Here is a 25,329-nt window from a genome sequence, read left to right on the forward strand (position 1 = left end):
GACATCATCTTGATATTAGAAAAACATTGTACATGCATAAGACAATCAACATTAACACATGCATTCCAAGTTTGTGTGCTGTGTCACATGATGACCTACAGAGCTGCAGCCTTCTTGCAAAGCCCCCTTTGTATTCATAAATCTAGTCTACTACACTTATCAGGCCCTCCTTACCAGGGCCTCCTAGATTAATAAATCTTAGTTTACTCTTATCGTGCCTGGACCCAGGTGCTATCAACTTCCAACAGGGCCCCATTGTCTCTTGTTTGGATGTCTAATTCATGGTGTTCACCCTAACTTCACCTCTGGCCAATTTGCAGCACTTCTTAATTGGCCGTGTGTGTGTCTTTGCACAGTGTGATGTATGTGCGTGTTTGCTCTTGTGAAGTCTGAAGTGTGTCTTTCTACAAATATGTGAAGGCCGTAGGCTGAGAGTAATAAGGCCAAAGGCTGAGCGAGAAAACTGCAACTTAAAGTTCAGTGTATCTTTCAATAAACACCTTTATCATTATTCTAATAAACATGTTAAACATTATCCTAATCAAGCTAGGCATATAAAATATTCAAACATAATAAATAAATATTTTCAACAATACCTGTGAGACACGTGACATACCTGTGAAATACTTGAGACAACTGTAAGATATTTGAGACACTTGTGAGATACCTGTGAGTCACACATGAGACACATGTGAGACTAATGTGAGACACCTGTGAGACACCTGTGAGACACATATCAGACTAATGTGAGACACATGTGAGACACATATGAGACTAATGTGAGACACATATGAGACTAATGTGAGACACATATGAGACTAATGTGAGACACACGTGAGACACACATGTGAGACTAATGTGAGACACATGTGAGACACATATGAGACTAATGTGAGACACACGTGAGACACACATGTGAGACTAATGTGAGACACACGTGAGACACATATGAGACTAATGTGAGACACCTGTGAGATGAAGAGGGAAAAAGCTCAGAAACACACTTTCTCAGTTTATTCGTGGTCACTAAGTGTTGTATGTCCTCTGGTTGTGGAAGAATTTCCAAAGTTTGAAACAATCTTGCCAGGAGTTTAGGACTTGCAAACTATAGGTGTAGGCTATGTATAGGATCCAGGATGTTTGGGTTTTGAACAATACTTGGGACTAAAAGTGCAGTGCTAAATCTCCGGAGTATACCTTTATACACTCTTCCTGTGTTCAGTCAATACTTTCATATTTCCTGTGTAGGAACAGCCAACCCAATCCTTCATTTCTTTTAATACACTGGACTGGTTTGACTGCATACCTTATGGCAACATCATTCTCACCCAGAACCTTAAGTCATTCATCAGTTTGACTATGATGTCCTACTCCAGTTAGGCCACAGACAATTCCAAATGCAGGTTTAAATGGGAGAGATTGTTTCCATACGGAGAGACTTCATACTGAATCCAAACTGTGGGCTAAGCTTCATTAGACCTTTTTTGATTTGTCAGTCTAATCTTACGATTCTTACAGCCAACATATTATTCAGACTGCATACTGAAGTCTGAGAGTGTCCCCATTTGCACAGTCATCATACAATAGACTAATTTTATTACTATGAACACTTGGCCTCACTGATTTTTAACAAAGTAAAATTATTATTATTATTAGCTTACTTGTGCTTCATATAGAGGGTATGCGTTGATGTCACTTCCCCTTCCGGAACACGCTGGACTGAGTGGCAAAACATCTGTTACCATGGCTGCATTTAGCAAACCGGGAGCGAAACAAGTGATTATTTGCTCAAATTAAAGGCAGTCAGACTTGATAGTGATCCTTACTGCTTACCAAAGAACCAGTGGTCCAGTGGTCTCTTTCCCATTTTAGATGTGTTGTTTGTGATCTAGCTGATTCAAGCTAACACTGCTGCTCGTCTTTCTGCCACTCAGTGAGCGTAACTGTGTTCTGTGACGTCATGCGCATACCCTCTATAGTGATTACTGCCATTGATTATTTACTCCAACTTACATAACCAGATCATCTTGGGGTTAAAAGATTAGACCAACCTAAACTGTTTTGTGTCTTGAAAGAATATTTTAATCTGTGTCAACGAATCCACCAAAACCAAACTGGTGATACACGGGTCAGTTTAGAGCCCTTGTTGTTTTTAATTTACATAATGCTCTGCCCAGTGTTTGTAAATCACTGTCATTATGAAAATGAAACTAAATCATACATTTGTTACAAACTAACTTGGGTGAGTACTTGCCATACAAAATTGCAGAAGTTTTAGTAGTAACAAAAGTGATTTGTTAGAATTGTCTTTATGCATGTTACAGGGGCCACACAGATTACTTTTTTGAAAGTTGAGCAATTCTCAGCATTTTAAAAATCAGCTAACTCCAGGTTTCCCAATTTGTTATTTCAAAAACCCTCTACCTTCTCTCTTATTATTTCAGCATATTACACACTAGTACACACAACTAGGTAGTTGTGGGATTTGGAAAATAGAAAATCCCATTTACTGACCGAAATGTCTACTAAATTGTATAAATGAAATATGTTTAAATCTTCAAAGCTCTGCTCAGTGATCATGACACTTGCACATACACTTGCTGAGGTGGTTCAGAGGTCGTAGTTTAGACTTGGTGAACAGTGCTGAACTCTCATGTGTAATCTGTGGAGCCAAATCAGCCTTGTAGCACTTGTTGACTTTTTGAGCCATCTCCATTTCCTCCCTGTAGGCACCTGTCATGCTTACTTCTTCTCTTTATGAATGACATTGTTCTTTCCGTCGGTCACATTCTTGGCAGGCTTCAGTTTCAGCAAAAGAAAGAGTTTCATCCATTGTTTATCTCGCATATCTGGGTCAGAATTACAGGGGAGACATGACTTGGCACAAGTTCCCAGCCACTCTCAGGCATTGTGGGAGATTCCCAGCATGTTCTACAGGTTTCTTCACTAACATCTGAAAATATAAAGAACACTATCCCATAATAGGAATAAAAATAGAAAATATGAAAGAGGAAGGGGTGCTGACCTTCATTTTGACAAAGACAAGCATATTGGGTGTATTTGTGTTGTTGTCCTCAGGGAGGCAGTAGAGGACAGGCCAGCATGAGTGAGGTGAGCATGAACATTATCAACAAAGTACCCACTGATAACCTTATTAACAGATACATGGTAAATGTGTAGCAGTTACTGACACGTGTATTTATCATTTTTATAGCTGTGACCTGGACAGTTGTTTTGCTTGCTCTGTATTCCAACTTGACTCTGGTCACATCTCAGGACAATGTTCTGACTCAGTGAAACAAACCCTTTAGACACTTTAATAAAGATCTGGTTAGCGACATCCATAAAAAGGAGACTGACGTGTTCATTTTTACATGCAAGCTTATTATATTGCAGACACTTTAGACATTTTTAAAATGTCTGCCGATTAGTTAAAAAAAACAGCTGAAATACTTGATCACTTTAAGTGAAAGGCTATCCTGGAAACTGATCCTCACTGCTTATACAGGAAGAGTGGAAATTTAAAATTGAATCAGATGAAAACATTGATCCTTCTATTAACTGCTACCTATTATTTGCAAAGAATTACAGACATTGTGTGAGTACAGTGTCATCAGCACAACTTTCTAATAAATGGCTTTCCGTTAATAAATATAGACCAGACAGACAAACAGTGGTAAAATCATCCCTATGTCTGTAGGGGGCCTGGAGGAAAAAAGCAGTGTTTTGCCCCTAATGAGGTACCACACGTACATTTCCCCATCACATTTTGCCCAACACACATTTCAACAGGACCTGGCCCCAGGTTGGCTGCGTGTTATTTGATTTGTGATGATCAGAATCTGAATCAGACTCAGTAAATGCTTTATTGCCAAGTAATTTTTACATGTACGAGGAATTTGCTTTGGTGATGAGGTGCTACACGTAGACAAACATACAGCTGACATGAATAAATGTAGAAATATATAAATATGGAATAGACAGATGTTATAAATATATAAACTGACAAAATATAAAATATAGAAGAATAACGATTAACACTTAACAACAAACCACAAATATGTGCAATATACCAGGTATGTTCAATGATGTGTGCAAAGATTTACAGTATTTGAGAGGGCAGCGGGGAGTGTGTGAGGGCCCCGGGCCTTGTTGATGAGGCTAGCTACAGAAGGGTAGAAGCTGTTTTTGTGGGGAGAGGTTTTGTTTCTGATGGACCGCAGCCTCCTGCCAGAGGGGAGAGTCTGAAACAGTTTGTGACCGGGATGGGAGCTGCAATCTATCCTGCACGCCTCCGAGTCCTGGAGGTGTACAGGTCCAGAAGAATGAAAATGATTTGGCTAAACACAGAACTGTTTAAGAATATGAATCAGAATCAGCTTTATTTTCAATAGGTTTACACATAGGAGGAAACAGCTTTGGTAATTTGGTGCATAGCAATAAACAGTGAGCAGAAAATATAAAGAAAGATGGGGGGGTATAGACAGATAGATCTTTATTATCATTGCATGCGTACAACGAAATTCTGTTGGAGCAATTTCATCTCTAAATAGCAGCTTATAGTAACAAATAGATACTCTAAAAATATGAGAATAAAAATATATTTAAAGATATATATGAGGGTCAGTGTCAGTGGGGCCTTGTTGATGAGGCCAGCTGCAGATGGTACACAGGAGGAGAACAGGGTGGGCTGGGGTTATTAAAACTTTAACATGGTATATTTTTGGGACCTAGTAATTCAAATTAATACTTCTGACATGTAATTTTTTTAAACTTAGTAAGTAGTTTTGATTTTGTATCTCATAATTTTAACTTAATCTAGCCCATATCTCACAATAAGTATTAGCTGTATGCCAGAAATGAGTGAGACATTGGCTCACTGTCGTTCGGACTGGACAAGTGTGGTCGCATGGTATCAAAAAGAGGGAAACTGATTAGAACCGAGATGGATGAATTACCAGAAGGACAGATTGCAGATGTTCAGGACAGCTACAAATACCTTGGGGAAACCAGGAGGAGGCAGCAGGGAAGTCCACCACAGCCAAATACCTATAAAGAGTAAGCCAGGTCCTAAAAAGTCAGCTGAATGGGAAGAACAATATCTGAGCCATCAACACATGCATCAGATACCATGCTGGTATAATAAACTGACCAAAGGAGGAAGTGCCCTGACGTCAAGACTAGACAGCTCCTCTCAATACATGGAGGGTTTCCCCCCATATCCAGCACCCTGACTGTATACCAAGCGTAGCGAGGGAGGCCGAGGTCTAATTAGTGTCAAGACCACTGTCCAAGATGAAACAACAAATCCAGGAGAACATCAGGAAGATGGTCCCCAAAGATGAAGTACTAGTCATGGCGGCACAAGAACAGGCACTCAGTACAAGATCAATAGAGGCTGGGGTCTACCACACCAGGCAGGACTCCTGCCTGGTGTGGTAGACCCCTGGTGCCTGTGCAAGGATGCCCCTGAGACATTCCACTGAACCAGACTGAGAGACCAATTAAAGGCTCAGGAACACTTTGCAGGTGTTTTGGATTAATTAGCTGATTAGAGTGTGACACTTTGAGCCTACAATACTGAACCTTTTCACAATATTTTTCACAATAAATTTTGAATTTGGGGTTTTCATAAACTGTACACCATAATCATTGAAATTATATCAAATATCTCTTGAAATATCTCACTTTGCATGTAATGAGTCTATATAATATATTAGTTTCACCTTTTAAGTTGAATTACTGAAATAAATGAACCTTTGCACGACAAGCTAATTTTTTGAGTTTCACCTGTATATGACGCCCTTTAGTCTATCTACCCAATCAATTTCAATCCAGCACTAATGTTGATTATATAAGCACCTCGAATGCCTGTGTGAATGAATGAATGAATGTTTGTCTTGTCCTGTCTCCTTTGTTCTATATGTCTTAATGAATGAATGGCTACCTGCGTTGTCTATGTCCTTTACGCCACCTGTCCTGTGCCCTATATTGTCCTACGCTAGTTTGTAAACTGTGACAGTTGCCTGCAGCTTTGGTATCATCATTGCCACGTATATACCAGCACTATGCTAAAATACACAATGAGATCTCATCCTCTCATCATACATTGCCTATACACCAATGGAGCTGGACACACAGACATGCAACCCTGCAGGACAGGTGGGCAGTAGGACCTCAGGGTAGCGCCCCTACGCTGGGAGGACACCCCACCACAAAGCCTGCTATTTTTTAATGCACATACCTACCAGGACAGGAGGCGGTGGCATCTCAGGGCACCCAACACAAGCACAATACTATAATAATGCATACAATAACAACAACCATCAAAGGAACAAAAAATAGTTTAGAGCAATAACAATCAACACAGGAAAAAAGAGGAAACCACCCACTGAACCAAATTTAGAAATAGTTTGAAGGCAGAAAATGGTGGCAAGAAGTATGACTAAAGTTGCATCGACTAAATATAGACGAAAACTACATTGATTAAACAGAATATTAGCTCATCTCACTTAAAAAGAGTCCAATATAATTTAGAAGCAGGAAAACTGTCGATCTGAGGGCGCTAGGAAGGAGCGTGTGGATGTATGAGTGAATGCTTGTCTATGTCCGAGTCGCGTCTTTCCCTGTTTAGTCTTTGCGTGTTGTCCCCGCCTCGTCTTGTCCTGTCCTTATTAAAGAAAATAAAGAAAAAGAGGGGAAAAGCAGTCCAGTAAGAGGGGGACAAATATTCTACTAATTTTTTTTCTTCTATGTATGTGGAGGTAGCCTTGTGCCTCTCTCCTTTGTTTCATGTTTGGAATTTTGAGTTGATGTTGAGAAGACTGAAATAAAAATAAATAAATAAAATAATGATATTAATTGGAGCACTGGGGGCTGTGACCCCCAAACTGGGAGAGTGGCTCCAGCAGATTCCAGGTAAAACATCAAAGGTCTCTGTCCTGAAGAGTGCAGTCCTTGTAGAGGACCCGAGCCTGAGGATGACACATAACAAGGGGAGATTTAAATGTAATATTCCTTGCGAATATGAGCTCGTTTTATTTTGTAAGTTGGAACCGGAAGTTACTTTCCCACATGCTAGCCTCCTTGTTGACAGTGGTGCTAGTGGATGTGATGCGGGTGTTGCTGATGTGATGTAGTTTCTCTTTTCATTTTCGTAGCATCATTGCTGCTAGCCGACTACCATTGCACATCTCGATATGTTGTAAAGGTAAATCCTCTAACCTTACTTCGAAACGGGTCGTGGGAACATAAAGGTGAGATCCTAACGGACACTTATGATATTATCTGCGTGTTATTTAAAGTCGTCACTGTGTTCAGCCAGCGAAAGGCTCATGACGTAAGGCTAACGTGCTAGCAGTGAGCGTGCCCCGTATCAGCCTTATTTTCTACACTAATCTACGTGAAGAGGGTCCGGTCATGTGGTTGGAACCCTGAGGTCCACTAACGATACAGCGACATGTGAAAGAGGCATTTGTCGGTAACTTAACGGCAACTGACAGTAACGCGAACGTTAACGTTAGTTATCAACGACCTGCGTCTGCGCAGAAATGAACACGCCGCTCGGACGGAACGGGTTAATCGGGCTTGCTGTGGGGGCTACAGCGGGCTTGGGCTTGGTTGCCTTCATCATTTACAGAGAGGTCAGCAGGAGAAGATGCCAGAGAGTGGTGCTGGAGGCCCAGCCTGCTCCCCGGCTGTTCGAGGCGGCGGATGGAGCAGCGCTGCTGCGGGAGACGCTGGAGGCACAGGGTGGGTAACGGGCTCTGCTCTGCCCGGCGCTGGTGCGCTGATGTGTGTGTGTTAGAGAGAGAGAGAGAGAGAGAGAGAGAGAGAGAAAGAAATGCTTGGTTCCAACTGCGCAATCTCGTCAGGTATGGTGATAAATGATGCATACCGCATGTGTGATGTTAGAGGTATTTTTCCCGAAATGCATTGCAGTTATTATCAACCACAGCTCACCGTAATCACTGTTTGAGTTCGAGATGGGTTGTATTGCATTTCATTGGAATTTCCTATTACAGGACTGTTTATTCTGAGGCAGAAAACAGCAAATAACCTGATGGTTTTAACATTTGCAAAGGTGCCTTATCTCAGTTGTTAAAACCCTGAGACTCCTCAGACATGTATTTCCTACACTTAAACTGGAGGTAATTAAATAGTTGCCCTTAGTTGGCCCACAAGGCTGCAGCCCCACATCACTCCTTCAGGCTGAGCCTGGCCATTAGGTCTCCTCCTACTTCCACGTGCTGACAATACCTTTACATGGAGGCATCCAGAAGACACCCTAGGTCTGATCAGTGGCAGGCCTGGGATTCTTGCTGATCTTGGGGAGGTAGCCCTTTGCCAAGGTTGTGCTGCTCCTTAAAGGTTTTTGCATTGTTCTTACTTTGAGACCAGTTTGCCCCCCCCTCTTCCTGCTCCACCACCATGTTAAAGCGGCAGTTCACTGAAGCCACAGCTTTACAATTTGCTGGATATATGGAAGGAATGAAAAAGAAGTCCATGGTATTGGAAAGAGCCAGTTCATGGTGGTTCAGGCCTCATTAGGGTGTCTTCTGGATGCCTCCATGTAAAGGTATTCTCAGCACATGGAAATGGGAGGAGACCAGGGTCCAGAAGGAGCAGGAGGACGTAAATAAGGAGAATCTGATGTAGGGACATCTGGGCTGCCGTTCTTAGCCTGCTGCCCAGTCAGCCTGGGTAAACAGGGGAAAATGGATGGATGGATGTTCATGTTTGGTGGGTGGGAGAAGGGTTAGGGATCGGAGTACAGTTAGGGATTGACTAAATTACAAATCCAAACCCACATGTTAATATGTCCTGTCTCCTTGTGCAGAGGTGGAGGCCCAGCAGCAGGCTCTGGCAGCAGTGGAGGCAGTGGTGCAGGGCCTGTCCCCAGAGCAGCAGCTGGAGCTCAGGAACCAGCTGGACCAGGTGCTGAGCTGCGTGTCCTCGCTGCGCGTGGAGGTAGCTGAGCTGAGAGGCGGCCTGCAGGACATCGCCGTGCAGATCATCCAGGATGTCAAGTGAGTGGTCGGACTTTGAAAGCTGCTTTTTATGAAGGTGAAACATACGACCTATAGCACAGTGAGAGCTGATCGGTATCAGTCTGTGTAATAGAGGGGGGTGTTAGCTATCAGGATGTTCTGATAATGGGATCAAATGGACCACGTGAGGGTTGGGGCTGATGTGTTCGTGTTCCTCTTCACCCACATTCAGAAAGGGAGTGGAGGACAATCAGCGGGTACGGCGGCGGCGCCACGTCGTCCACAGGGAGCGTACCGACTCCACCGGCTCCAGCTCCATCTACTTCACTGCCAGCCAGGGCGTGGCCAGCACCTTTGAAGAGACCAGCGAAGGAGGGTATGTCCTGGGTTGGAGTTGTTAAAAAGGACTTTTGTTTTTCATTTGTTATACTGATGTATGTGACTGATGAACCGGCAGACAGTTTCATTCATTCATTGTCCGATACTCAGCGTCCTTTTTGCTGTGATAGTCTAAGTTACTTGATCTTGTCACTTTAAAGCTGCTGATCAGTGCAGATCTTTTTGTTGTTCCTGTCTTTGGTCTGTGGGGCAGATCAGGTGTCTGAAGTCATCTGCCTCCTTGATTCTTGAAAACAGCCTGGCCTGTGAGTCCAGTATAGATGTACCATTGTGTAGGGCTGTGATCCCGGATTTATACCACTGTGGACATTTGTAATGGTTTCTTAACAAGCTTAATGAACTAATTCGTGTTAATCTCTAAAACAATTAAAGACGGGTAAATAGTGCCACGTTTGGCTAATACTATGTAACTGACTGACATTTATTCGACCCAGGTGTTTAGAATGAAGCTCGCACTGGGCTGGTGAGGCATGTTTCAGGTACCTGTGAGACGATGAAATAGAACCCAGGAAGACCGGCTTGAGTCCCAGACCCATGAGTTTGAAGGCTTATCAGGTGCACTTGATAGTACAGCATTCATGTTAATGTAGTCGACCAGGAAGGCGGGCTTGCATGTATTTGATGGTGTGATGATGCTGCACGGTGTTGCAGGTTAAACCCGGACGGATGAACCTGTGTGTTTTTCCTAGAGTTCTCTGTGTTGGCAGCTCGTCTGCTAACGTCGATCTGGAGGCTGTAGCAACATATTTACATTTAATTGAGTATAACTTACAAGCTATTGTATACACTCTAACGGCAGATTAGTTTTTTGTGTTACTGATCCATGCTGATAGATTTAACTGTACATGTCCTTGTTTTGATTCTGAGACCCTTTGTGTCCTAAACACTGTGAACAGCTTCATAGAGACTACTTTCCACCAAAGAATTAACGAAATAAAATGTACTTAGATACAGATGATCCCCATGTGTGTCCCAGGTACTCGACGGCCTATGCTGAGTCGGACTACACAGACCGGGACACAGACAGAGAGGAAGGTGAACGGGAGCCTGAACACGAGTCTGAGGAAGAGGAGGACAGGAGCTGTGCCACTGTGCTCACCCTCCGCCAGGAAGACTCCCAGGAAGAAGAGGTGGAGGAGAGAGGGCTGGAGGAGGAGGATGAGGAGGAGGAGGAGGAGGAGGGGGGGAGGAGGCTGCATCTGTTGACTGAAGTTCCCAGCGGGGAGCTGGCCCTCCTCCTGGCTCAGAGTGACATCCTCCACACAGGAGACGCTAGCTTAAAGGCAGAAGGCTTTCGCCTGCTGCTGGACAACAGAGCAGAGGTACAGGACAGGACTCTGATCACATGACCACTTCAATTTCAAAACACTATTTATCCCCAAGGGGCAATTGTGAGACCCATAGATTTGTACAAATTAAATAAAAAAACATATTTCATAATAAACATAGCCTAATAAATTGATAAATAAATAGACAGATGTATATGAGCGTTGTCACCAAAGTCCAAAGCAGCATTACTAAATGATATAAGTACATTATTAAACATAGTAATTCATGTACTGTATAGGTGGGTTGTAGTGAGTATAAATTCAAGGCACAATGCAGCCCTCTGCTTAAGCAAAGATGGAAGAGCTGTATCATCAATGTACTTCATCAAGCGACAGTTTGACTGGCTGTAAAGAATAAAAAGCAGAGGTGAGAGGACAGAGCCTTGCGGGGAACCAGTTGATGTGTACAGGCCATCAGATACTTTATCATTGAGCAGGACTCTCTGTGACCTGTTGGTAAGAAAGTCCATTATCCACAAAATCAGTCGGTCGTCTAGGTGGAGAGTTTCTCAGTGAGAATATGTGGCAACAAATTGTTAAATGCTGAGGAGAAATCGGCAAAAAGGAGTCTGGCTGTCGTGTTGGGAGAATCCATATGTTTGTGGATACAATCCTTTGCATCGTCCACTCCTCTACTTGAGCGATAAGCAAACTGAAGTGGGTCCATCTGTGCATCTGTTATCTTAATAATAATTAGAATAATGGGTTACTGTAGGACCAATAACAGTAGCTGCTTGTCTTGTCACACACTGTCAGGGTCAGTAGTCATTAAATAACAGTCAGTAATCAGGCTAATTCCATGAGTTTAATGTGGGGAAAGTAATCTGATTACAGTAACGTGCAATGAATTACTGGTACTTTTCTGATTCTGTGTTGGCAGTATGGAGACAGCAGGGAGTTTCTATGGCGACTGGCTCGGGCTTACAGTGATATGTACGAGTCCACTGAGGACAAACAGGAGAAGAAGACCTATGCGCAGCAAGGTAACGGACACTCACCCTTTACCCACACACAGCATTACATCAAAGGGAAGCAAAGGTAGAACGAGCCAATCAATGAAGCCTCAGTGGAAATACATTGGAGAGAAAGGGCTAGCGTGGCCCTGCTTGTGGGCCCTGCAGCACGGCTCAGATGAGTGTCTCGCTGCTCCGTCGCTAGTTTACCTGTGTAGGTGGATGTTGAAAGGTAGGAGCATCTGCGTAGAGAATGTTAAGTTGGTAGCAGTGCTCCTCTAAGACGATGTGGAGGTGGTTCAGGGGAAACACTGAGCATAGAAAGAAAACAGCTCGCTACTTCTTTAAAACAAATTCTTTGTGTTTAGCAAATCTACCCAAAGTTAAAAACTCCATTTTACACTGGCAAGTATCCATGTCGCTAAGTATTTCAGTCTGAAGGTCCTCCACCTTTCAAAGACTGTGGCAGAAACAAGACTGCCGGGGCGACCCGGGTAGCTGAAGTATCCTGGGAGGAGGAATGTACCCTGCAGAACCAGAACTCAAGTGACGCTGTCTGCTCTCAAAACGGCTGCCTTGTGACGTAACATGACTGTTTCAACCTGCAAGACTATTGTGGTTTTTGTGACTGAGCTGTGAGCTGCTGTTGCAGGGCGAGAGGAGGCGGAGTTGGCCCTGAAGAAGAACGGCCTGAATGCTGAGTGTCACAAATGGTAAGATCAGTGATCTCACTGTGGGGTCACAGATGTCGCTCCCCACCGCTCACCGTTTGGTTAAATGTTGGTGTTTTGGGTTCCAGGTTTGCTGTGCTGACGGGACTGACCTCCCAGCATGAGAGCATGCACAGCAGACTGAAGAGCAGCCACATATTAAAGGTAACCCAGCACACTTGGTGTGTGTTAGCCGACGCTGTGGTGTGCAGTATGTGACAGGGTTTCTGTCCTCTCAGGAGCATCTGGACCGTGCACTCGCCCTCAGAGACGATGACCCTGTGTGTTTCTACCTGCTCGGCAGATGGTGCTACGAGGTGAGACAAAGGGCTGTGGTTTGCTGTTGTCGATGACTCTGGTCTTATCGGACGACCATCAGACATTCAGATGTCAGGACTGTGAACTACAGGCAGCCACATCGCTCCAAAAGTTTAAATCTTTTCGTGAGACTTTGACCGCACTCGAACTTCATTCAAGAACCGAGCTTTGTGTGTCTCTGCAGGTAGCCTCTCTGGACTGGTTGGAGAAGAAAGCGGCTGCTGCCCTCTACCGGAGCCCCCCCACCTCCACCCTGCACGATGCCCTGGAGAACTTCCTCAAGGTACTAGACTGCTGTCGCTGTCCAGAGATCTCTGCTTTACTCTGATCTCGCTTGTTAATATGTCCTCCGTTGTGGTGTCCGAACAATAATGCTGCGTGATGTGTTGAGAAGAAATCCGCTTGACACTGTTCTTGATCATAAAAGTTTATTACATCAAGGAATTCAGCATCAATTACAAGCTCTGCAGCAGCTTGGAGAGTGACCCAGCCCGATAACCACTCTCTCTCTCTGTACATCAAACACAGCTTATATAGGACATGTTTAGGTATCTGCTAAATACCATATAAGGGCACAGTGCTGTAGGATAAGTGTAAACATCTGTTAGACACCATAGAAGGGTTCAGTCCCTTCATACACACTACTCTCTACTCCCCCTAACACTGGGTCAGAGGTCAAATTCCATAGGAGGGTTCACTCTTTACACACCCATCAATCATTACTCCCCCTTAAGAGTTCACTGAGCCTCTGTCCAGCTGCTAGAGTGTTATTTTAAACTGTAATGGTCAAATGCACATATGTTATACACCACACCGTCCATACTGCTTCCAACTCTGCAACAATACACACCCAGTCTGGGGGGGGGGGCGGCTGACCAGGGGAGGGTTTTATGGTGAACACACTGCTGCTTCTTGTTTATTGCTATGGGAGTGTCAGGCTCGCTTTTTGTGTACACTGTAAATAAGCAACCTACGACTGTTGGAGCCACACTGCCCTTTGTCTGGAGGCAAGGGGGGGGGGGGCATACAAAGAGGAATCCCTGAAGCTGTCTCCTGTAAATACAGGTTAAAAGAGCGTTGGCGTTCCCATATTTAAATATTTATTATGGTATTTTTTTATCCTTTGATGGTATGACAGAGAGAGAGAAGTGTTGATGTCACACATTAAGCAGCGCACCTCTGACCCACACAGACCAACAGGGCTGAACATCTGCTTTAACAAGCTTCTCATTCTGTATTCATTTTCTTTATGGACATGCGGGTGTAAAACACTATTTCATATATTAAATCTGTGACTTGTTTGAATTTCCAGGCAGAAGAACTCAGTCCAGGTTTCTCCAGGACAGTGAGACTGTACATCGCAAAGGTAAATAATCAGATCATTGAACAGACGGTACCAGAGACTTTACATACATCCAGCAGAGAGAGCAGCTGAGGCAGCAGAACCGTTCATGATTCACATTTGTGACTGTAAACAGATAGGTCCACACTGAAGTCACTGACTTTTCAATGTCTCCACCATCAGTACAGTTTTCGGCATATCTGAAACACTGACTCTCTCCTATCCATTCATTCAAGCATAAAAGCCAAGGAATGATGTTAGTGTGGAAACTGAGCAGAACAGGAGAGGGCTCAAAGGGCGAAATGCAAGCAGTAGTTAGTTTTTTAGTGTTATCACAGTTAAGGAATGATTTTCACAGCTCACACAGCGCGGCGTATTCTTCAGTGTTTGACTGAGACTAAAAACACTGTTGGTTCACTCGTAGTGTCACAAGGACCTGGGAAACATCTCTGAAGCCACCAACTGGACTGAGCTGGCTCTGAAGATGCCCACAAACACTCATGATGTAAGAGCACACTATTCTGCTAGTCTGCGCTGCTGATTACAGCCAGCGCGTCACGGAGATGCATACCACTGACACGCTGAGACTACCTGCATGCTACAAGGTTTCATTTTTCACTGTTGCCTTTTCTTCTTCTGTAAGGATGAAGAGACGTCTAAACTGGAGGCTCAGCTTCTAGTCTTAACTGGCAGAAAAATCTGAAGACTTTTTCCTCCTGAGATCCAGCCTGGCACCAAGTGGCGAGTGGGGCCGCGCCGCTTCGTTGGTGGATTTCTTTGTATACTGTCACTGTGAAATAATCTGGAGTTTATTGATGTATATTTATTTTCTGCTAACTTTAATATGGCTTTATTGAGTAATATGCAGTCTATTGAAATGTTTGTGTTTTCATATTTCCTCCCTTCCCTCTAGTGGAATCTAGTCATGCAGGTGGTTTAGCTTGTCAAGAGACCGATAACAGAGCTGAATCATTTCTACTTCTTCAACCTTTGTTCAGATGGATTTTTGGAAGAGGACTAATGAGTCTGAGGTTGCAACATAGGGACTAACAGGAGTGCAGACATTTCTCAGGTTCAGAGGGGAGGACGTTCCCCCAGCAGTGAACGATCTGAAACAGAGCTGCTGATCAGCCTCATCAGGGATCTTTTTAGAGCTTTAGGGGAAAGAGCAACTTCGGGAGTCACTACAACTAATAAATCTGATGAACTACACCCTTTATTGCTGGGTCCATCTCAGTGTTTAGTGGAGACGCTTCACTGATGTAGAGAACACTGTTTTCTTACAATGTGTGCAGTTAAGACCCCAGTATACGGTGCAGTACAGCAGCTGTGCACGGCCTGTCTGACTGTTCTCAGTGGACCAGGACAGCGTCTTCATGCTTTGGTTTGCGTGGTTTTGCAGTCCTTTTATGTTTTGAAGTGGAAGTAGAGCTGCAGTATGTCAGCGGAGTGTTACTTTGTGATTTGTCAGCGAGTGTTACTTTGTGTTTTCTACTTTTAATTTATTGTTGATGAGGCTCATGCTGCAGACAGTGGACATCATGTTAAACCTCAATATTCTGATCCCATGATGAAGAGTGAATATGCACTTAACTGACAAATGGATAACATTGAATAAATTTCTTTTTTGATTTTTCTGGTAAATTTGTTGTTGCATGTTTAATCAAACCCTAAGTCACATATGTGTAACCATCCAGAAAAGCAAGAACACTGCGGTAAGTATGGAAGCTTTCCATGATGATAACAAATGAGACATCAATTTAATAGTAAAACAAATGAAGCTTATATACAGAAGGTTCCGGTGTAACAAACAAAGGGGCGTAGCAGTAGTGACAGACGAGGCGTTGCTTCCCAGAAATGACCAAAGTAAGGCTTTACAGGAGAGCCGTCACTGCAAAATAATGTTTCTACAGTATTCTCCGAAAACAAGTCAGACATCAGCAGAACTGATAAAACAAGAGGCACACTGCATTCAGCGAAGAAAACGAACTGAGACCTCGTCTGTAATTATGACTTCATATCTCATAATTATGAGCTCATTAGTTGGAATAGTGTTTTTGGCCCATAACACATTAAAGATCTAATAATTACGTCATTAAGAACTTGGAATTATGAGAGACCTTTTTTTAGTGATAACGTAATAAAGATCTTTTGGTCAGGTTATATTTTTTGGTAAATATAACGGTAAAGATTTCCTTTTACTGAACTTTCATATTTATGGATGTTGTAAGTACATGGTAGAGATCTGATGAGACTGTAATTATGAACTATCATAATAGCACAGCATCTGGTAATAACGAGCTGCTGTATCATAACTGCAGAACGTCTCTCTTTCCTTAGCTGAGTGCAGTGTGCTTCAGTGTGAAAACTGATGCACCACTGGTCTCCAGAAGGCCAGGACCATCTCAGAGTCTGCCTCAGTCAGCACCAAACCAAATCATACAAGCCCTGACCTCCACATCTGGATTAGCAGGATTATCAGTCTGAGGCTTCGTGTGAGGCAGCAGTACACACAACACTTCAGTCCAAGAATGAGTCCGCAGGTGTGACGGCAACACCGCCCACCGCGCTCTGTGCTCTGGCGGCTCAGTCCTTGGCGTCGCCCACTCCATCAGCATTGATGGCAAACATGGCTTCAGCCTCTGGCAGGCAGGGCGAGTCGTAGATTTTACAGATCCTCGTCTCTCCTCGGCCTTTCCTCAGGTACAGGCTGCAAAGACATGACCCGTTTTAACGGTGGTGCCATCTTACAACCATCAAGCTGCACTTGTTTAAGCACCCTGAGTTCTGTTAAAGCTGTCAGCAGGAATAGACGCACTGCATTGCTCACCGTGTGGTGGAGGCGTGAGCCATAATGTTGCCTCCAATTGGTTTCTTGGGATCTGCAGAAAACATGGCTGCCCCATCCACCTGTGCTACCACCTGGTTGGTTATCACCACAGCAACACCAAACTGTTGTAGGATTGGGGCAGACAAACAGTCATGTTAGAGAAGGCTGAGTTTGAACACTCCCCATTAAAATCCATCACACTGTAGGTTCAGAGAGTGAATATGACCAAACTGGAATAAAACTTCTGAATGGCTGTCACATTGTCTGGGATACTTGATGCTACAGTCAGAGCGTGGCGTTACCAGGCAGTACACCTGCCTACAGCCGAGCCGCCTACCTCGTCAGCCAGCCGCAGCAGCATGCGCAGGAAGCGTCCCAGGTGTCCCTGTCTGGCCGACAGCTCACCTCTGCCCGAGTAGTCTGTTCTGTACAGAGCTGTGGCGCTGTCCACTATCAGCAGAGCATACCTGCCACACAGTGAGAGAGCGTTAGCTGCAGGGCTGCACAACACTACAGGAGGTATTCAGTTACAGAGGAAAAGTACACACAGGTATATTTATCGACAGTTAAGCTTCCAAAGACAGGTCTGCTGAAAGATTTACATTGGAAGTGTAAAAGTGCAGCAGGTGCTTTGTTTAATTTAATGTCTAAATAATAAAAACTATCAGACAGCGTCTGCATCAACAGCTGCCGGACTCTTAGCATCTGTGCTCCGATCTGTTAGCACGACAGTTTGTGCTGCCTGACCTGGACTCGGCCATCATGGCGGAGGCCTGGTACAGCAGCTGGGTCTGATGGTCTGTGTTGAAGGCTCGGGCGTAGGCCACGTTGTCCAGAACGTCACTGCCTACCAGCCCATACCTGATGGCAAAGAGAGGCACATGAAACGACGGCACCTTCCTGCTATTTGAAGTGGTGCAAAAAGGCTGTTTGTGCATGTCCCAAATCTGAATCTGCCTTTCATCGCTCCAGTTTCCCCCAACCTCTCATGTAATTCCAACCTTTTCCCTTCACAGAACATTTTCCTACAATAACAAACATGTTCGCAGTGCAGAATGTGGGTGTGCTGAGCTGCACTGCTGGGCTAACAACTGTTGAGCGCTAATCTTTGCATTCAAGCTGGAAAGGAAAGGTGTGGACTGGCCTCTCCGCTACAGCGAGCAGTCTCTCTGGTCTGAAGGTTCCCTCTGTGTCGATGTACATGGCTTTACCTTCTCCGCCCCCCTGATCAATGGGCAGCTGTGGACACAACAGACATTTTACAATTTCCAGTGCTCACCAGTAACCAGTACATACCTTTATTGTGTATACTGGGTATTTGTTCTTCTTCCAAATAGTTATGAGTGCTTTTGAACTGAAACAGTGTAAACTACAGACAAATGCCAGTGGATCATATTACATTCCACGACTTGTCCCGACAGCCCTGAGGCGCTCTCTGCAGTCAGTCTGAACTCTACCTGACAGGTGACAGCCAGCGTGTGGCACAGCTGGGTCTTCCCCGTCCGAAACTCTCCGAACATCTCTGTGATGGAGCCCGTCTCAATCCCACCTGCAGGACAGACCACAAGTCAATGCGGCACGCTTACTGTTCCTCCCATCTCCAAGTACTCAGTCCACATCATGATCCCAGGATCTGTCAGCCTGGGTCTAACATCCACTGGGGCATCTCAAAACAGGTCTTTCTGGATGATATACGAACCCTGCAGGAGTTTGTCCAGCTCCTTTGAGCCTGTGGAGATCTGGATGATCTCTGCCCTCCTCTGGTGGAACTCAGTAGCTGTGGTGAAACCCATAGGCACAAGTTTGGCCGCTTCAGCCTGAGGAGGAAGGGCAAAAGGAAATGACCTAATACAGAGAAACCTAACAAGGCAGAAGAAACAGAGCTGAAGAGATAACCTAGTTGGGTCGAAATATCAGCAGATATTATCACAGGTGATACACGTGTGTCTGTCTTTATCTCTGCTGACAACTAGCAGTAAATATCAGCACAGATGTGTTTGAGGTCAAAGTTCTCAAGGGTTCCTTTTAAAAAATCTGATTATCTGCTGATATATCACCATCAGAATATTAGTGGATCGAAGTATCCCCGGTACCAGCCAGCTTGGACTAAGAGGCTGAACTGTTTCAGTAAGGTCAGAGCATGTTGTGTAATATCTACTGAGCACCTTCCGTGCAGAGACACAGCAGCAGTTGTGAATTTGCAAAGGCATTACAGTGTGACACAGAGACTACTGTCGGCCAAAGAAGCCCAGATAACTGGGGTGTTACAGTGATGCTGTGGCCTCTGGAAACCATTCAAACTAAGCACCGGATCATGAAGCATGATTCTGCAGCTGACGGCCTTTTTGTCAGATTTATTCAGCGAAAGAATGTCTGGGTGGTTTTGGAGAAATGACAGCTACATATCTGCAAGTCTGGCTTAAAATATAACAGAACAATGCCCCTTTAGGGCTGGGCTTTTCACAGATTACATAAAACATTACTGACACAAAGTATCCCCATGTCCACTTGCCTCCCTACAAGAAGGTGGCAGGTAGGCTGAATGCTGCATAAGGACAGTCCAGTAAGAACTCATCAATCACTCTGGGACACTGAGTAACATTTCTTACTAGGATCTTGTCAGCCTTGGCCTCACTGATGCCCTTGATGTTGAGCAACTCCTTCTTGGGAGCGTAGGCCACTGCCTCGATGGTGTGGAAACCTGCGTCCTCCAGCTTCTTGATGTCACTGGCACTGATTCCACACTGCTGCATGTGGAGAGATTGGAACAAGACACAGCTGAGCATTCATTCAGAGAGGAAACTGTAAACAGCAAACGTCCCGCCAGCGAGCAGTGCCACGGCTGCAGAACGACATACTGTGAAATGAAGAAGTCAAGGAAGAGCAGCGCTGTGCGCTCTCTCACAGACTGCATCAGTGGGGGCGAGGCAGATGGCCGCCCACCCTGAGCCATGGTTCTGCTCGAGGTTTCTGCCTCTTAAAGGAAGTTTTTCCTTGCCTCTGTCGCCTAGTGCTGCTCTTGGTGGGAACTGTTGGGCTTCTGTAAATAACATCATAGAGTATGGTCTAGACCTGCTCTTTTATGAAAAGCGCTGTGAGATAACTGTTGTTGTGATTTGGTGCTATATAAATAAAATTGAATTAAACTGAATTGATGGATTCTAAAATGCAGACTGTTAGGATGGCAGCACGTTACCAACTCCACTGACCAATGGGCTGGACAGAACATACAATCAGTCTACAGGTCACAGAACGGCAAGACATTAGACAGCCACTCATTTCCCGTTTAGTCACATGCTGATGGTAAAGTGCTTGGCCAAATACTCAAACTGTAAGCAGCTTACGTGAATGAAAGCTAAACTCCAATGTAGTGTGTCCCGCACCGAAAGGGGAAAAACATTGAAGATACATTTTTATAGATTCATCTGACATGACAAGAACCTCAGAACTGGCAAATTCACAGTGTTTGGTCATTGCAACAGATTTTTATTGTCATGAATGGAAAATAAAAAAGTTACACTGATCTCAGAAAGCACAAGACACATTTCCCTCTCTGTGCATATTGAGCTGCTGCGGTTAATCTGTTGCCATTCACTTCCATCCTGAGCTGCGTTGTTATGGAAACGTTTCTAAATGCGACCTGGCCAGGTTCTCCTTGTGAAAAGTCACTCAGGCGCTTATTTATACAGGAGACTGACATGTACAAATGACTAACACCTTTAGATAAGGAGGTCAACGCCACAGCTGTAGGAGGTATAAATATGAAATAAAATGTGCAGATGTTGACCCAGCCCAGTTTACTAACAGGCAAACAAAGCCCTCACTCAGAGAGAGCACGGGACATTCCGTTTATTTCAGGGTACATACCTCCAGCCTGCACAGAGGCTGTGGCCCGAAGTTTTCCTCCTCCTCTGCCTCTGCCTCCACCCTGGCCTCGCTCCTCATAGCCATGGTCTGCAGAGAGGGAGAGGAGGCTCAGCCACAGTAATGCTAAGAGACAAACCTTGCTGCCAAGTATGTGTTTTTTTTATAACTGCTACATTAATGGTCTTGATTGGATTTATCGTTATTGATTGAGTGACATGTCAATAAGGTTAATGTCCGGGTTTATTTCTGACTGTTCTCCCTAGTGTAATGAGCAACGGATGCTTGGTTTACCTCTTCCCCTTTTACTGTTGTTAGGTAAGTACCATATGATAGCATTATAGTTAGTCATCATCTAATTGGAAATATTATAGCACTGTCTTTAAGTTTAAAGTACGCAGTGATGTTGATTTCGTCACACAGCGAAACTAAATAAAGTAGAAAAGTAGGCAACTGTAGGCACCATCTTAAATTAGCAGGTTAACAGACTAACATTAGCTCATTTAACCTAAGAAAAAACTGTAACGTTAACCGGTGAGAACACTGAAAAGCCGTTAGCTTCACGAAGCTTCTCCTCTGAACAGACTTCACGTTCAGCATTTTAACCCTGGTGAACTGTTAGCTTGGCCGCAGCACTTGGCGCTGTTTTCTCTCAGCTGCTTTGGAGGTAATTTAGCGTTAGCGTCAGTTACCCGCCGCAGACAGCGAGCTGACAAGTTCAATCCCAGTTAATACTTCTCCTCACCATCTATTCCAATAATCTGCTGTTTGATTTCACCTACCTTCTGCTTTCCCTCACACTCCGCTGTTTGATAACTAAATCTCCCGCGCGCAACGCACTAATAACATCCAGTGACGTTGTACGTAAAGACGCCTCCTCTTCTTCTGCTGCGGCAGATTGCACGCAGCAGAGCCGCGTTGCTGCCCCCCACAGGTAATTTGCAGAACGACTGAAGGCCCATTTATAAATTTAAATCCATAGATTCCAGTGAAACGGAGAAAGTTTGATGCACATACACTGTTGCTTCACAATGTTCCGCCGTGAGTCTTGATTTCAAAGAATGATCTGTAACTTTGGGGCAGCTCTGTGCACAGGAGGCATCACTCAACTTGTTTATTGCTGTCTCGTGTATTTCAATGCTGTGGCTTGGTGTCTCTGTCTGACAGTCTGGATGCCGATGATGGTGTGTATAGAATGGATGCTGATGTAGGATGGGAGTCTGTGAGCCAGTTTCAGTGCTTTGTTTTGGATTATTTGTAGACGTTGTAGCTGGTTATCAGAGATGGTGATCCAGATGGGGAGGGAGTATTCAAAGAGTGGTCTGTTCCAGAGTCTCGACTGAAAACTAAAGGGGACAGAGCGTTTGCTGTCAGGGCCCCGAGGCTCTGGAACAGCCTGCCCGAGGAAATCAGGTCAGCTGAGTCAGTGAACTCTTTTAAGTCCCTTCTTAAAACATACTTTTATAGGAGAGCCTTTCCCGATCTTATTTGACTTTATTTTATCCCTTTTATTTTATTCTATATTACTAATTTTATATTTATCTTAAATGTGTATTTTAGTCTTTTCAATGTTTTCATGCTTTTATCTTGTATTGTTTTTGTATTATTGTCTCTTGGGTATTATTGTCTTTACACTTGTTAAAGCACTTTGTAACTTGTTTTTTAAAAATGCTCTACAAATAAAGATTATTATTATTATTATTATGTATGCCAGGTAAACTTCAATGATTGTAGAGGGTGTTGCGCCATGTTTCCCACAGAGGGCTTTGAGGTGGTTCAGTCGGTTTGCTTTTTATTTCAGGTTATTGGTTTGTTTTGTCCAGGTCATGTTGTTTTGAAATGTTACACAGAGGAGTGTTGCTTCTTTACTGATATTGATCTTCTGGTTGTTCAGTGACAGGCTGATATTGTTGGGCTACAGGTGTTGTTTTTTGGTGAAGAGGACGCACTGTGTCTTGGCAGGGTTCAGTTTGATCCTCCACATATTTGACCAGGTTTCTATTTCAGTTTTGCATGTATGAAGTTTCTTTGCTGCTTGGTTTAGAGATTTGGAGCTGGACCAGTAGCAGAGGTCATCTGCGAACTGTGAAACTGTGGCTATGATAGCTGGGGGGTAGTAGATGTCAGACATGTAGATGAGGAATAGAAGTGGGCTCAGAACTACACCCTGTGGAACTCCTGCTTGGGGAGTGAACAGAGTTGAGATGGTGGAAGCACCTTTAACTTTGATTTGGCGGTTATCGAGAAAGCTTGAAATGATGGACTGGGTGGTTTTTGGGAGTTTGGGTTTGGTGTCCAGTGGTCTGTATTTGAATCCGTTGTGCCATCATTTTAGAATGAGTGTTTCTTTTTTATTGAAGTTTCTGTAGATGGAGAATGTTGCCTGTGGTGGTTCTTCCCTTTCTGAAAATTGATTCTATGTGGCTGGGGAGACGTGAAGTGAGTATTCTTTCAAATAATTTTCCTATGTGGCTGAGCAGGCTTATGGGACGCTAGCTTGTGGTACTGTGTGAATCTTTTGACAATTGCAACTTTCCATGGTGAAGGGAAATAGCCAGTGGTGAGGCAGGTAGAGAGGAGCAGCCCGAGGTGCTGAAAGTAGATGGCTGGTGCTTGTTTTGTGAGTGTGGTGTCAACATTATCTTCTCCTGGTGCTTTGTTTTTCATCTCTTTTAGGTGCAGTTGTATTTCTTGGATGGTAACTTTTGTGAGGGGTTGGTTCTCTGTATTCAGGTTGCCGTTGTTTGTCTCTTTTGTGATGCGTTAGGCTATTTCTTGGTCACACACGTATGTGTACACATACGAGGAATTTGACGCAGGATTGTACGTTGCTCACGATGTGCTTACTCAGACAAAAATACAAAATAACAATAATAAAAATAAAATAAAATCAGACACAGACTTCAGTGTAGACAACACAAATATACACACTATGAACAAAAACAATATAGACATGTTGACAAATAGTGCAGTGAGCAGAGTGCAAAGGATGCAGGAGTATGTACATGTCGGAGGTGGATGTGACATACAGGTACATATACATGCATACATGTAAATGTAAATGCTCCGTACTTGTATAGCGCCTTTCTAGTCTTTTCGACCACTCAAAGCGCTTTTACACTACATCTGCATTCACCAGTCATACACATTCATACACTGAGCCTAAGTGCTCAAACGGAAACTAACATTCACACTCACTTATACACTGGCGGAATAGCCGCCAGGGGCAAATCGGGGTTCAGTATCTTGCCCAAGGACACTTCGACTCTACCTCCTGAGCCACAGCCGCCCCATAATGTGCACGTGCACATGTACACAGTGCAATGAGTTACTGGGTTAGTGCACAAGAATTGTTCCTGACACTGTGAGTCAGAAATCAGCTGTTCATCAGAGTGATGGCTTGTAGGAAGAAACTGTTCCTAAGTCTGTTGGTTTTGGCGTACAGTGCTCTGTAGCGCCTACCAGAGGGGAGGAGCTGGAACAGATTGTGTCCAGGGTGAGATGGATCTGCAGTGATGTTTCCTGTCTGTTTCCTGACTCTGGAAATGTATAAGTCCTGAATGGAGGGCAGGTTGGCACGATGATCTTTTCTGCAGTCTGCTGCTGTCCTTTTTGGTGGCAGATCTAAACCAGACAGTGATGGAGGTGCAGAGAACAGACTGGATGACGGCTGTGTAGAACTGGATCAGCAGCTCCTTAGGCAAGTTGAACTTCCTGAGCTGGCGCAGGAAGTGCATCCTCTGCTGGGCCTTCTTGATGATCGTGTCAGTGTTGGGCTCCCACTTCAGGTCCTGGGATATAGTGGATCCCAGAAACCTGAAGGATTCCACAGCAGACACAGGGCTGTTGAGTATGGTGATGGGGGGTAGAGTGGGGGGGCTCCTCCTGAAGGCCATCTCCACAGTTTTGAGCGTGTTAAGCTCCAGGTTGTTCTGACCGCACCAGAGAGCCAGCTGATCAACCTCCCGTCTGTAGGCCGACTCATCACCGTCCCGGATGAGGCCGATGACCGTTCTGTCGTCAGCGAACTTCAGGAGTTTGACAGATGGGTCTCCTAAGGTGCAGTCGTTGGTGTAGAGGGAGAAGAGCAGTGGGGAGAGCACACACCCCCACCTCACCTGCTGACTCCTGTCAGTCAGGAAGTTTGTGATCCACTGAAAGAGTCAGCATGTTCCTGGCCTGGTTGTACTTTGGGAGTTCGTGGCTGAGGTTTGCTCTGTTGAAGTCCCCAAGAACAATGAGCAGGGAGTCTGGATGTTTTTTCTCCACGTTAATTATCTGGTCGGCCAGGTGTAGTAACGCCTCACTAACACAGGCCTGAGGTGGAATGTAAACAGCGACCAGAACAAACGAGGAAAACTCCCGCGGTGAATAAAAAGGTTTGCAGTTTATAAATAATGTCTCTACGTGAGGGCTGAAAAGTGTGGCCTTTTCTTTATTGTCACTTATTGTGCCTGATGATTTGAGTGGTGTGTTGTTGGTATGTGGTCTCCATTTAGGTTCTTGGTTTTTTGCCAGAATGTCCTGGGATTTGTCTTGGTTGAGTTTTCTGTTGGAGAGTGAGCTGTGTTGAAGCTGAGTTGCTGCGGCCTGGT

The 25,329-nt window shown here is 44.4% G+C and overlaps 2 protein-coding genes across 3 annotated transcripts; one reads left to right on the forward strand and one right to left on the reverse strand.

Annotated features, from left to right (window-relative positions):
- Positions 1-7,069: 7,069 nt before the first annotated feature.
- Positions 7,070-15,684, forward strand: rmdn3 (regulator of microtubule dynamics 3). Of its 2 annotated transcripts, XR_006826656.1 has the most exons (13): positions 7,070-7,752; positions 8,840-9,029; positions 9,223-9,366; positions 10,366-10,711; positions 11,598-11,700; positions 12,323-12,383; positions 12,470-12,545; positions 12,620-12,697; positions 12,883-12,981; positions 14,011-14,064; positions 14,465-14,545; positions 14,684-14,807; positions 14,954-15,684. XR_006826656.1 is itself a non-coding variant. In XM_046060011.1 (12 exons), the coding sequence occupies exons 1-12, from the start codon at positions 7,551-7,553 to the stop codon at positions 14,741-14,743; spliced, it is 1,494 nt and encodes a 497-aa protein (XP_045915967.1). In that variant the 5' UTR covers positions 7,070-7,550; the 3' UTR covers positions 14,744-15,684. The 2 variants fall into 2 exon arrangements, 1 of the variants encoding a protein (XP_045915967.1); XM_046060011.1 differs by having other exon boundaries at positions 14,684-15,684.
- Positions 15,685-15,764: 80 nt separating this feature from the next.
- On the reverse strand, positions 15,765-21,627 carry rad51 (RAD51 recombinase). The gene is made up of 10 exons (XM_046060012.1): positions 21,517-21,627; positions 20,738-20,824; positions 19,480-19,617; positions 18,570-18,687; positions 18,328-18,419; positions 18,015-18,109; positions 17,618-17,731; positions 17,208-17,337; positions 16,871-16,992; positions 15,765-16,750 (listed from the first exon to the last, which is right to left on the reverse strand). Exons 2-10 carry the CDS (start codon positions 20,819-20,821, stop codon positions 16,627-16,629), a joined length of 1,017 nt encoding a protein of 338 aa, XP_045915968.1. The 5' UTR covers positions 20,822-20,824; positions 21,517-21,627; the 3' UTR covers positions 15,765-16,626.
- Between the last annotated feature and the right edge of the window lie 3,702 nt (positions 21,628-25,329).

Source organism: Micropterus dolomieu, linkage group LG10 (genome assembly GCF_021292245.1).
Source record: "Micropterus dolomieu isolate WLL.071019.BEF.003 ecotype Adirondacks linkage group LG10, ASM2129224v1, whole genome shotgun sequence".
Taxonomy (NCBI): Eukaryota; Metazoa; Chordata; class Actinopteri; order Centrarchiformes; family Centrarchidae; genus Micropterus; species Micropterus dolomieu.